The sequence below is a fragment of the Helicoverpa zea genome, chromosome 16 (assembly GCF_022581195.2).
Source record: "Helicoverpa zea isolate HzStark_Cry1AcR chromosome 16, ilHelZeax1.1, whole genome shotgun sequence".
Classification (NCBI taxonomy): Eukaryota; Metazoa; Arthropoda; class Insecta; order Lepidoptera; family Noctuidae; genus Helicoverpa; species Helicoverpa zea.
This window is the reverse complement of record NC_061467.1, coordinates 8,697,200-8,711,555: the sequence shown is the minus strand read 5'-3', so window position 1 is coordinate 8,711,555 and position 14,356 is coordinate 8,697,200. Positions and strand designations below refer to the sequence as shown.

Here is a 14,356-nt window from a genome sequence, read left to right as displayed (position 1 = left end):
ACTAAGTAACACTTAAGCTGTTGACTTACTTATCCAGATATTTTTATTTAAAATAGGTAGCAGTCTCAACTTAATATTCCACTATCAGCTTCTATCTCTAAAGCTATTCTTTCGTCCGCGCCTTTTAAAAATCTCCGGAGACTCAGACCGGAGGCTACAACTAAATTGCGTGAATAAAACAAACATTTATTCCTATATATTCAGGAAGGGATCATTAGTGAAATACTACAGTTCTTGTAACCTACTTCTCTGCTTACCTTATTTCCATTCAACATGCATTAGGAGCCTATTACGTTGATTATTTATTTATCAACGTTTAGTTGTTGTTTTGTTCCCTGATTAGGCGATGTTACGTGCTGCTAGCAATTAGGAATAACGAAACGTAATGAGAAAATAGGTTGTGTGATTGGAAAGTTAGAGTGTGTATTTAAAAGTCTTAATATTTAGATAGGTTTAACTTTTCGATCGACATTGCTAATGTGTAAATGGCTTCTGAGGTATCTCAGTATGGCAGGTATTATACTTGATTCAATGTATATTTTAATAACAAAGTTTGATGATTTTAAAACCTATAAAATTTTCGTAAAAAATTGATGTAAAAGGATATGCTTTTATTTATTTTTTGTCGCAGTCATAATACCATTGCACGTTTTCACCAACGTTTTTGTTTTTAATATTACTATCAAAAGTATCAGTATATCATTAAAAAAGTAACAGCTCAAAATATAGAAAATTTTAACATTATTTTCATTTCAAATATTATGAATGCAAATCCTCATTCATTATTTATTGTACCTACTCATGTAATATTTCACCAAAACTATCATTTTTCAATAAATACAATTTAGCATTTTTGTTTTAATCAAAACAGAAACTCATTGGAAGCTAAGTATCGTCTAAATCAGTTGGAAGCTATCGTTTCGATATAGTCGTTCTATCTAAAGAGATTGTGTAGTAAATGAGATTCTTTCACAAGTACACATGAAGTGTTTCGCACACAAAATACGGTAGTTGCTTTACTCTATAGATTCGTTTTAAATGGTGATAGTCCAATAGTGAAAGGGTTTGCGAGACTTTGAAATTTGGAGTTTTCTATTTGCTTCATAAAACCTTTAGATGCCAAGTTAAAGTAGAAATTATCTGTACGGCGTATTAGGATCCTTTTTTTACATAACAAATTGAAGACAAATAAATATTCAACTTTGGTGAACTACACGTAAAAAGCAAATATACTTAAATTCTATATCCTCGACATTGCTCCCGTGTCTCGTTACTTAAGAATTTTCAAAATTAGCCAAATAAAATCTAGGAAGTTCTCCAAGACCTAGTAAATTACAAATACCAAATACCAAAACTATATATTAAATACCTACACAAACAAACTACAACAGGACCCAATACTCCAGAATAAACATATCTAGCAGAAATCCTCACTAACAGTCCACACGCTCCATTTCATTGAGCTCGTTCACTCCGCGCAGAGCGGTGCCTCGTCACGGAATACCTAAGGAAAGATGACCGGAGATGCCAAAATGCACGCCGGGTGTCGCGAGATGACTCCCGGCCACCGTAGGAGTGGGTCTGTGCGCGGTGAGTTCGGGTGGCTCATCGTCCCTCTGTCTGCTTAGACGACAGATCCGTGTCGACGGCGCGCGTTGTTCCACGCGCTCCTCAAAGTGATGTCAGCAACCCCAGCGGGGCTCAGTAGGGCCAAGGCCTGCCGGGGCTGCGGGTTGTTCGAAGGAGATACCGCGGCCCTGGTACATAAAAGGCCCACGACGGAACACGACGGTTTTTAGTCAGTAAGAGTCTGACACTCCCTCACCGCTGCTAACCCACAGCGGGAGGGGTCATTTGATGATTTTTGACGTCGCTAAAAAAAAAAAAAAGATGCCATAATGCAGGTAGGTCAAGCGCCTTCTTCTAGGTCAAATACATACGGTGGTCATGAAGAAAACGATCAATTACGAGTAAACTATCGAGGCGTTCGGGTTCTTTGCGACATCTGTCAACGAATTTTGGTATCACAAAAAAATATCGGGTCCAAAGAAGGCTTTGCAAGGGCGAAGATATTAACGTTGTTCGTCTCCCGCACACCATATTTTGGAGTGTTACTTTCTATTTATTTTTTTGCTGTTTTTAACGTCATTTTTGTTGTGTAGAATAAATGGTTTTTCTTGCTTTCTTTACTTTCTTAAGAGATTTTCCCTTACGACATCTCCACTAGTCATTTTGTTCTCCGCGTACATACGTAACGGACACGCAACGCATACGTGACGGACTAACAGAATCACTCCACGATTTTCTATGAGACATTGTCGAAATCGTGACTGTTTTGCAATAGGTTTTTTTGTGAAATTGTTTTGGGAAAGTGATATTTTTGGTGCTGGTTTTAAAGGAAAGTTTTGGGGAGATATCTTTTTTTAATTGTTATTTTAAATGCTTAAAAGTACATTTTATACTACAACAATTATAATGTAAATAAGAAAAACCAATGATTTCAGTGTCGTGTCCCGCTACAGAACACTAAATACCATCGCTGTGATCTGTTGATAAGATAATGACCTATCCTAGGCGAAACCAGTCATCTAACAGCACTTCCTTGAATATTTAATGTAAAACATCAAAAACAACTTAAATCTACAAGACAGTTCACTAATCCAATAACGGGGATGACTTAAATATTATTACAGTTTACCAAAAGGCCCCAGTATTCCCACAAAAATATTTTCCAGTCCACCTTACCTAACCCAGCGTGTAATATTTTCACGAAACACCAACTTTCTTGATGGATTGTACCGGGAGCGATTCACCTCACAGAACAGAATAAAATTCACTTACACGAGAAACGAAACTTAAATATTCTTCCCTCGTTTGCTGTAACTTTACCAACAGAGGATACATCAATTATGATATTACACGGCCTACACGAACGCATGTTCACGTTTCGGAGAAAATCCACGACTTTTTATCTAATGAGGATACCGTACGTATTACCTACCGACGTATTAAAAGTTTATCTTCATAATTTTATCAGGTATTCTTTGTCAAAGTTTTGTGAAGTTTCTCAGAATAAAGTTATTTATTAATAATTTATGAGATCCCCATCTCTCTCGGGTTAACGCTCGAGTGAGTTGTGGCTCACTCACACGGCTACAGCAGCCAATTAAATTATAATTGTTGATGTTATATAAGGTTCTTACTAAAGCTAAAAATATATCCATTTCTATCTATGATATCACTTTGAATTTCACTCAAAAAGCATTAAATATATTTAAATTACCGATTTAGACATCAATCTCGTAACTGTTTATCTCCTGAAAAAAAAATATTGACAAAAACTTACTCGTATATAAGGAAGGATAAATAACTATTGGCAACTAAAATTAGTGTAAACAAAAAAGTCGTGGTGGCCTAGTGGGTAAAGGACCAATCTCTCAAGTATGAGGGCGCGGGTTCGATCCCAGGTCAGGCAAGTACCAATGCAACTTTTCTAAGTCTGTATGTACTTTCTAAGTATATCTTAGACACCATTGGCTGTGTTTCGGATGGCACGTTAAACTGTAGGTCCCGGCTGTCATTGAACATCCTTGGCAGTCGTTACGGGTAGTCAGAAGCCAGTAAGTCTGACACCAGTCTAACCAAGGGGTATCGGGTTGCCCGGGTAACTGGGTTGAGGAGGTCAGATAGGCAGTCGCTTCTTGTAAAGCACTGGTACTCAGCTGAATCCGGTTAGACTGGAAGCCGACCCCAACATGATTGGGAAAAAGGCTCGGAGGATGGCAACTAAAATTAGTATAACAACTGAATGTACTTTAGTCATGTGAACTCGCCTTTACACTATTAATAATGTAAATACGATGAGTTACGTAAGAACTTGGATAGTTGAGAGACAACAGTTGTTACCGAGAAATGATAGATTGTAAGAACAACAAGTTTTGTTTTAATTGAGAACTTTTATTGAATGACTTAAATTTCTTTTAACCTTTTCACTAAAGACACAGACAAATAATGACACATTGAATTTGAAAGTTCAGTCTATTTTAAGGCCATGATTTTTTTTCACTAATGTAACCTTACTAATATTGTATCTCAAGTCACGACTACCTACGCATCATAACGAAAGTAAGAAAAAGACATACCTACCTGCTCACGTAAATGAAAATCTGGAGTCATAGCCCATTGGTTACTAGCGGACAATTCTTAGGACAAGAAGGTTTCTTATTTTTTAAAAGTGTATTTTCTCAGCAGTATCTTATAATATAGTGAAACGATTATGACGATAATATTCACACTGATTCATACTTTATTCATCTTAACTAGTATTTACAAAAAAAAAATGATGAGTTATCTTATTTATGAACTTCTGCCTAGTCTTTATTCAACAGTCATACAATTATAACTCTTATGGAGACTGTAACTCAATAGCTGTAGAGTTGTTGTCTTTTCCAACCACTTTATCTAAAAACAACATATGTATTTTCTCAGTATATTTAAATAAAAAGCTCCAAACATACTTAACCTAAACGCACACACATTTGAGGAAGCCGCGTGGAAAGCACCGTACAACTTGTGAGTGCTAACTAGCTCAGCACATAATCTTGATTACGTGTTCCCTGCATCTCCGCTCACTTTAATGCTGTTGCGTACTAGAAAACTTACTTATCTTAACGTTTGGCCTTTGAAACTAGCGATTTGATGTCCTGACGCAAAAATAGGAATGTTATAAGTCTGTGTATCTGTTGCATCGTATCTCTTAAACGGATGAACCGATTACTTATCTTAACGTTTGGCCTTTGGAGTTAGCGTTTTGATATATATTTTGATCCCAACGTCAAAAAAGGGGTGTTATAAGTCTGTTTGTGGCGTCATAGTTCCTAAATGTGATCCGATTCGGGTGGCATTTTTAACTTGAAAGGGCATTTATAACATTTTTCAGGATTACAGTTATAGTTGTAAATACACGTTTTTTATAGATATAGTATTGAATATATTGATATGGTGAATTTTTATGTATTCGTTTATATGCATTGTTATGTATCTGTACTTTTATGAACCCTTATTGCCTGAAATAAAGGACTATATAAAATAAATAATTGGCATCTTTATAATTAGCTAATAATTAAATGACGCGTCACAAGCCAATGTTGCCCCTAAGTTTCGCTCCCAACATAGTTAACAAAGCTGTGTCTACAGCGTGTCTCGTGGCCCCACACGGTGGTGCGAATCGGTGCACATAGAACGCAGTGTTTTGAGAAATACCGCTATGTTTACACAGTGTACCTGAGCTCTAGTTCCATATTATTATGTCTTATAAATGTAATCCTTTTCTACGTGAGTTTTACAGGATTATTAATAAAGAGACGTTTGTAGAAAACCACTTCTCTTGTTTTGCTAATCGTTATGAAATGCTATAAAAGATGACCTGGTATTTAACACAATCCATCGACATGGTTTTAACATTAAGTAGCATTTATGCATAAATAAAATAACGGAACATTTCACGTCATCATCATATTATATCCTTCTAATTTAACTACTGATAAATTGTTCTCTAAATTAAGCTACTGAATATTATAACGTATCGTCATCCTATCCCAAAGCTATCCATCCCGTCGCTTAAAATAGATCTCTCTCGAAAATTCCGAAACAAAGATGGCTGCTTTAGTTAAACGTCGAACACAATAGCCCGTGGCTTTGTGCTAAATCCTTACGTTTAGGGCCGGTAAGATAATATGCCAAGCATCCTATTTCCCGGTTGAAAATAATCAATGTATTGATTAGTAAAGCGAAAATTGGTTTTCAGGGGGCGCTAATAAATTGCCTTGTAAAATTTTTCGGTTCCTACAATAACGTTAATCGAAAATGTTTAATGAATATTTCTATAAAAATGTTATTGAAATTAAAATTAAAATTATATTTTGTATGGCAGACGATTGAACACAAGCAACCAAACAATTTGTTATCTAATACAGCGCCAATTTATCCTTTAGTTTAGACAAAATAATCGAGTCAATTATGACCACAAAAAGCTGGAACCACGCAATAAAAAGAACAAAACTTAATATCGAACTCACCATAAAACAACTAGAACTACATCTGGAAAATACGATAAAACTTCTCAAGTTTGAAGGAAACTTTGTCCCAAACAATGACGAGGCTTGTTGTCACCAAATTTTGTTATGAATTTACTTCGTCGACTCACTTCGAAGTTTTCTCATATTGTTCTGTGGTTCGGTGTGTGGTAGCAAGTATGTATTTAGGTAATGGACTGACTTAATATTGTATTGTTTGTATGCAAGGGTTAATGAAAATTTGTCGTTGTAACTTTATAATGGCTGTTGAAATATTTGTTTCCATCTTGCGTCTAGAATTTTAGCAATATTTTTTTTTATCTTCAGTTTAGTTACCCATATTTTTATATTATGTAAAAGAGAAAATTATTCGTCAAAAGCCGCTTCTTACATATACCAAATAACAAACTACTTCCACACGATCACACCACCAATAATGATGTACAACCAAAAGAAATACCCCACGCAAAACGGCCATCATTAATCGGGCAAACAATGATCGAAACAAAAGACGTCCGCTAAGAAGACAGCCGGCAATCAAAGGGCAATCGGCCGTGGCCACGAGTGCCGACAAATGGCCAATATGTGGTAGGGCAATACCTCAGTTGTCTTATCAACCGGACTGGTAGATATTGCTAGTTTTGTTTGCGGAACAAAGGGATTATTTGGGTGTAGTGACACGTGAAGGACTTGCTATTTGCGTGTGTTTGGGTGAATGTATATGTAATTGGATGTTGAAGACGTTTTTGTTAGTAAATGTCTGTCATGTATAACAAAGTAGGGTTCAGATCAGACTGGATCATTAATGAAGGTGTTGAGTCGTCCCACTCGCTTCAACTGCGTCTACGACAAGTGGGGGTGACTGTGACGTCGTGGTACAACGGCTCGCCGCGTATGCGCCGGGTCCAGAGGTCAAATCTTGCTTATGCGCACCGGCCGCGCCCACGCGTTCTTACTACTTTAATTCTTATTTGCTTAATTGTACTATATTGTTATATTTAAAGTCATTATACGTATTTACATGTTATACAGTCCACTAGTATTATTTACTCCACCTGCTGAGCTATCGTCGCATCATATGGTCCTTCTCCCAAGAAAAATTGAACTGGACAAAGAAGACAAAGGACTTTGGAGGACATCGTACACGTCACCGAGTGACTCAGTGATTATTATCAAGTTTCTTCGCTGTGAACATTGTTACGTCGTGATATATCGGCACGGCTTGAGACTTTTCGGCCGTCTTAGCTGACGTCACCCAACTGACACGAGAAGAAACGGAATTTGGGCTACTCATCATTCGTCATCATAACGGACAGCAAATACACGTGTTCGGATTGTCGTCGTGCATTGAGATATCTGACAAGAATACTCCTCGGCACAGTCATCATCAGTGGTTTGCACCGGAAAACAGTGAGCTCGTTCCAATTCCTTATTTAATCATCTCATCATCTTTCCATCATCATAATCATATTCATTATCATCCATATCCTACATTTCATTCATTTTTTACCTCATAATAATTAAAGAACGGTGTTACATTTTTGCAAGTCATCTCCACATTATTTCATCATATTTCATCCCATTTTACCATTTATTTCAACTGTTTCATCTCTTCATTCATTCATTTCACTATAATTTAATCATATCAATTGCAGTGTCGTTTTATATTTCAGCTAAAATCTAATATTATTATCTTATAACGTTAACATTACGCAGCGATTATCAGTGCACAAACGCCTTGCATTTTTAAATAGCAATACACATTCGGCTACAATCTTGCTCGTGCACTTTATCTTGCAACTCGTTGCTATTATTTTATTAGAAGTGTTAACTTGCTGTTAGTTTATATATTTCCTTAGTGCTTTATTACAAAAATCTATCGCCTTCTCTTAAAATGTCTGACATTAAAAGCCTTATTAAGAAACGTGCTTCAATTAAAGCAAAGCTTACGCAATTTTCTTCATACTTGAACATTTCCAAGTCATGTGAACAGTTGAGCGAAGTTCAGATTGTTGAGGTTGAGTATAGACTTAATACTATCGAAAATCTATATGATAAATACGACGTGTTACAGGCCGACATGGAAGAGATGGTGGACGACCCTAGCGAGCAATATGCGGAGCGTGAGGAGTTCGAAAAGCAGTACTACAGCTTGGTGGCTGCAGCACGTCAGCTGATCAGCAATGCTCGCAAGCAAGCTTCAGGGAACTCCATAGCCGAGGTTGATGTTTCTTGTTCTAAGCACACACACAAACATAATTCTATCCGTTTGCCTAAAATTGACCTTCCTAAGTTTTCCGGCAGCTATCATGATTGGTTAGAGTTTAGAGACACTTTCATTTCTATAATACACGATAACGACAGCATAGATAACATAAATAAATTACATTATCTTCGCGCCTCCTTAAAGGGTAGTGCTTCCTTGATTATTGACAATCTTGACTTTAGATCAGATAACTACGACTCTGCCTGGAAGTTGCTCTGTGATAGGTATGATAATAAAAGGTTATTAGTTAATAACCACGTTCAATCACTTTTTAATGTGCAGTCCATCAGCAAGGAATCAAGTAAGTCACTAAGACATATTGTTGACACCACAAATAAAAATTTAAGAGCGTTATCTACACTGGGTCAACCTGTTGAGTACTGGGACACACTGATCATTTATATAATGACATGTAAACTTGACCAGGTGACAAACCGAGAGTGGGAGGAGCATAGGAACTCATTGTCAGAACCTCCAACATTGGCTGTATTTATTGAATTCATTCGTAACAGGGCTGATTTATTAGAAACGCTTGAGGAATCCAAGTCATTGTTTACTAAAGGCGAAGGTGTACATGTCAACAATATTAAACAAAGTAAACATTCTTCGGGTTCTAGTGAAACTTCTCGCAGTCCTTTATCATGTCCAATGTGTCAAAAAGATCACTTCATTTTTCAATGCGATAAATTCAAAAGCTTGCCTGTACAATCACGTATCAGTAAAGCTCAAACTTCCAATGTATGTTTAAATTGTCTTCGACCAGGTCATAATATTTATAGATGTAAATTGGGTCACTGTAAGTATTGTCGTGAGAAGCACAATACATTGTTGCACTTTGATCGCGATACCGTTGTTCCTAACCAACCGACTAGTACTTTAGCGTCTATCAATCACCTTTCTACATCTCGAGTTGTCTTACTTTCCACAGCGCTGGTGAATGTGTCGGATGCTGAAGGCAACGTTCATACTGCACGAATCCTGCTGGATAACGGGAGTACGACTAACCTTATGTCACAGGAGTTGGCTCGTCAACTTAACATTTCCACCTATACAGTCGAGTCTAAGGTAACAGGCATTAATGATCAATCCTCTTATTGTACACAAGGTTGTTCGATTTCATTAAAGTCAGTCAATAGTGAATATGACATCGATATTGATTGCTATGTCGTGTCCAAAATTTTATCGTGTGTACCAAATACATATATTGATGTGCACAATATAAATATACCTACCAATATAGTCCTGGCTGACCCTCAGTTTTACGTTCCATCTTCTATAGATATTCTTGTAGGTGCTGAAGTCTTTTGGAACGTTTTAGGTACTAGCCGTATAGACTTAGGTAAATCCATGCCTACTTTATTTGAGTCCAAATTGGGATGGCTGTTATCAGGAGTCATCAAGCAATCAAATTCTTCTTCCCATTTATGTTTGCTGGCTGATACTTTGCAGGCAGACTTAAATTGTTTTTCTAAGCCAGACTCAGTTTCAGCAAAACATACACTCACGCGCGAAGAGCGTTCTTGTGAGGAATTATCTTTGAAGTCCACTTACCGTGATGCGGATGGACGCTTCGTAATTAGCATACCACTTAAGGAATCTCCTGACATATTAGGTGATTCCTATAACATGGCTAAGCGCCGCTTAGCATTACCCTACACATTAGGGCTGAACTGGAGGTGCTCATCAGATACCTTTTCTTTCTCCATGTCAAATGCAACTTCCAGTAACATTGCCACAAAACGTAAGATTTTGTCTGTCATTGCTCAGATCTTTGATTCTATTGGCTTGGTCGTTCCTTGCATTGTGGAAGCCAAGATAATCATGCAGCAACTGTGGCTGGTAAAGTGTTCCTGGGATGAGCCTGTTCCCGAACATATTCAGCATCCATGGGACAGCTTTCAAAATAGCTTACCTTTTTTAAATGATTTTAGGATACATCGGTGGATCACGTGTGAATCATCATCTTCTATGCAGTTGCATGTGTTCACCGACGCATCTGAAAGGGCGTATGGTGCTTGTTTGCATGTCCGCAGCGTATCGCTTAGTGGTGAGGTTCATGTACACCTTCTTACTGCTAAAAGCAAATTAGCGCCGGTCAAATCAACGACCATCCCCCGACTCGAACTCTGTGCTACGTTGTTGGGTTCGAGATTATACATAAAAGTACGTCAGTCACTTACACTACATATTGACGGCGTCTATTTCTGGTTTGATTCCACCATAGTCTTGGGTTGGTTGTCCGCCTCACCCACGCAACTTAAGACCTTCGTTCGCCATCGTGTCTCTGAAATTCAGGAAACTGCGGAGGGTAGAACTTGGCGTTACGTTCCGTCACAAAAAAACCCCGCAGACCTCGCTTCGCGTGGACTCAGAGCAGATAAGCTGCTTTCTTCTTCGCTATGGTGGTCGGGACCACAATTTTTATTCAAGGATTCATCTACTTGGCCTCAATTTCCTGAATCGCATCAACCCACTCAAAATCTACCAGAAACAGTAACTTCTTCTTTTCTTCTTTTCATACCTTCAATCATAACGACAACATCATTTCTAAATTATTTACAACATTTAATAAAATACAACGTTTTACCGCATACTTACTTTTCATTAACATTAAAATTAAAAAACAAACAGTTTGTCCTGGTCCACTTACATCTTAAGAGTTGAATAGTGCATTACACATTATATTAAGATTTTGCCAACAGGAGTCGTTTCCTTCGTGTTGGAGTTGTAACAATTCCTTTTATGATTTCAATATATTAAACTCTATTCTTTAAGCAACTAAACATATTATTTGTAAATTCTTATTTGACATGTATCACCTACGACTTTTACATCTTTTACCGAAATTGCTTCTTACAACACTTCGTCACCATTCACCCATCATGATAGCTGACCGTAGGGACTTATCAAGTGCTTTACATGTGTGTTTGTGTGTTTAGCCACGAGGGCCGTCCATCTTGAACCTTTATCCGGCTTTTCTGGCTGCCATGAACCGCTTTATTGCTCGTAGGGGGAAGCCAAGCAACATTTTCTCATGTCTAGCATTGTCCGCAGTTAAGTCAACCAAACACCATCTCAGACGCATCCTTGTATTAACGAATTTAACTTTTGAAGAGATGGTAACATGTTTAATTCAAGTAGAAGCTATCTTAAATTCCAGGCCCTTAACTCCACTTTCCGATGACCTTTCCGACCTTATTCCCTTGACGCCTGCCCACTTCCTTATTGGACGATCGCTCATCTTGTTGCCTCACCCACAGGTCCAGAACGATAACGTAAACAACTTGCAGCGGTTCCGTCGCATCGAATGTTTGAAGCAACATTTTTGGCCACGCTTCTCACCTGAGTACATTTTGTGGCTCCAACAACGAACCAAATAGCTCAGATCGTCAGGGGAACTTACAGAAGGAACCCTTGTCGTCATTAGAGATAAAAGCTCACCTCCTCTGTTATGGCTTTTAGGACGGATCGTTAAGGTGCTTCCTGCTAGAGACGGCATTGCACGAGTCGCCGACATCCGCACACGTAAGGGTGTCATTCGGCGAGCGTTCAATACAATTTGCCCGTTACCCGTCGCCACTGCTGTTGAAGACACTTCAACGGGGGGAGTATGTTGAGTCGTCCCACTCGCTTCAACTGCGTCTACGACAAGTGGGGGTGACTGTGACGTCGTGGTACAACGGCTCGCCGCGTATGCGCCGGGTCCAGAGGTCAAATCTTGCTTATGCGCACCAGCCGCGCCCACGCGTTCTTACTACTTTAATTCTTATTTGCTTAATTGTACTATATTGTTATATTTAAAGTCATTATACGTATTTACATGTTATACAGTCCACTAGTATTATTTACTCCACCTGCTGAGCTATCGTCGTTACAGAAGGACAATAAATAAATAACAATTCCTAAGTTACTTGGTTAAAATAAAACAATCTGAAAGCCTTAAGAAACAAAGCAGAAATTTCAAACGAAGCGTTTCAATTTCCTAATATTTACTTTCCATTGACAAACGTGAAGGGATTTCATACAGATCCGATGCAATTATAGTCCAAATTGTTTTGGCCCTATTTCCTCCGAACACTGGAAGGAAGAAGTAGATAATGGGGTATTACTCAAAGTCGTATTTCTCTCATCCACCGACGATTAAAGGATTATTGTATCATTCCCGTTAAGCCGGTCGGTATACGGATACTGTCGAACAAAATTAATGTTTTGTTTTGCGGGAAGTGAGAACGACATTTTTGTTGTTTATTTCGTTTTTTTACTTTGCGCTTCAGTGAGCTGTGGTTGTAAGTAGGGGTGTAGTACAAATTATCTGATAAATTTTATTTGTGTAGGAAAAATCTACGACGTTACTTTTGGACTTACTGATGACATCATCATCTGCTTAGCCTTTTCCAATGTTGGAGACTTCCACTCGGACCAATCAGAAGCAGCAGAGTACTAATTGTTATTTGACCACCTGGACTTATATAATATTACTATAACAAACTTCTCAGATGAGGCTGTCATATAGGTAGATAGTCATAATTACATTTTATGTATGCATTAGATAATAAACAATTTCTAACAAGCATATAAATAATTTTTATATCCGATAATTTCATCCTCACCATCATAACTGCACTTCTAAATGGCAACCTTCTCCACAAGACATTTATGCACAATACGCACCCAAGAGCAGTGCAACCATTTGCATGACGCGATCAAGTGTCGAACTTACGTTTACGTGCCAACTTGCTATAGTGGTTATAGGTGAAGCTTTGCACTCTGACCGTTGTTTGGTCAAACTGTATGAAACTTTGCCTTGTTGTGTCGGTATTTACTTGTCTATACTAATATTATAAAGCTGGAGAGTACTTGTTTGTTGGCTTGTTAAGTTGTCTCAAGAATTAGTGGAACAATTTGAAAAAATAATTCAGTACCTACAACTTTTTGAAGAAATATCTTCCTGTTAGGACATTTAAATAAACCCTTAATCTTGACTAAAAATAGGATATTATTTCTCAGGCGGGTCTTAAAAGTTATCCAATATTAAACGTTAGACTCGCTCCATTCATCTTTATTTATTTCAGAAATAAAATAGCAGCTCTTGACACAATATCCTTAAACCACAATAAAGTGGTTAGAAAGTTTTAGACATTGTTGTCAAAACACACGTCAAGATGTTAAAACTATTAAAATTAAAACAAATTATGACGAAATACAAAGAGTTTATATGTTCTTGTAAAATTGTGCAGAATAAACCAACTTTGTAACGATGTCTGCACAAAATTAAAATGGCTGACATGTCACGAAATTAAGCCATAAAGCAAGTCAATCTAGAAGACTGCCCGGAAAACCAGCAGCTGTCTTGGTTATGAGAAATATACGGCTTCAATTTTGTTAAAGATGGAGCTTGAAAATGATGGCAAAATTGGAATGTTTAATAAAGTAAGGTTTATTTTTTGTTATTGGGATTTGTTAAACTCTTCTGCCTTGCTTGAGGTCGTCTGTATACTTAAAGGAAATGAATAAATACCAAGCAATGACAGAATGACTTTTTTTTCAAAACTATTGTAACTATAACTAATAGTTAGTTTACGTTATAATTATAGCACAAATAAATTAGCAACGGTCAAAAGTTTTTTATAACTTTTGCAATAACATGAAACCAACTTATTTTATTTCCAATACGAGCTAAACTATAACTACCAACCACCATAACCTAATCACACAAATTACCAGACCTCGGAAATCGTTCACCAAAAACGATCAAATCATCGAAATCTCGGTCGAAAATTGCCAAAACGTACTAAAATTTGTCACCGGTTAATGAAATTCCGATCGTTAGGTTGCAAGCTGCGTTTCGTCGCCTCGTCAGTTCGTCACCGTAATCGGGTCATTCCGACCTGCCAATTACAGTGACCAGACCGATGCTGATTCGTCACTACGTGTGTCGAGATGGGAGTGGTGGGAACAATTTTATGTTTATTCTATGTGTTTTGGATTGGTTTGCGATGTTTTGGGAATAGAATTT

The 14,356-nt window shown here is 37.6% G+C and overlaps 1 protein-coding gene across 11 annotated transcripts; it reads left to right on the top strand.

The window, feature by feature from the left end:
* The first annotated feature begins 6,887 nt into the window (after positions 1–6,887).
* On the top strand, positions 6,888–12,170 carry LOC124637578. Of its 11 annotated transcripts, none has more exons than XR_006985256.1 (3): positions 6,888–9,405; positions 10,272–10,387; positions 11,803–12,170. XR_006985256.1 is itself a non-coding variant. In XM_047174151.1 (2 exons), exon 2 carries the CDS (start codon positions 8,155–8,157, stop codon positions 11,002–11,004), a length of 2,850 nt encoding a protein of 949 aa, XP_047030107.1. In that variant the 5' UTR covers positions 6,888–7,484; positions 8,149–8,154; the 3' UTR covers positions 11,005–12,170. The 11 variants fall into 11 exon arrangements, 9 of the variants coding, with proteins under 9 accessions (XP_047030107.1, XP_047030115.1, XP_047030116.1 ...); XR_006985255.1 differs by having other exon boundaries at positions 11,601–12,170; XM_047174151.1 differs by having other exon boundaries at positions 6,888–7,484; positions 8,149–12,170.
* The last annotated feature ends 2,186 nt before the right edge of the window (positions 12,171–14,356 follow it).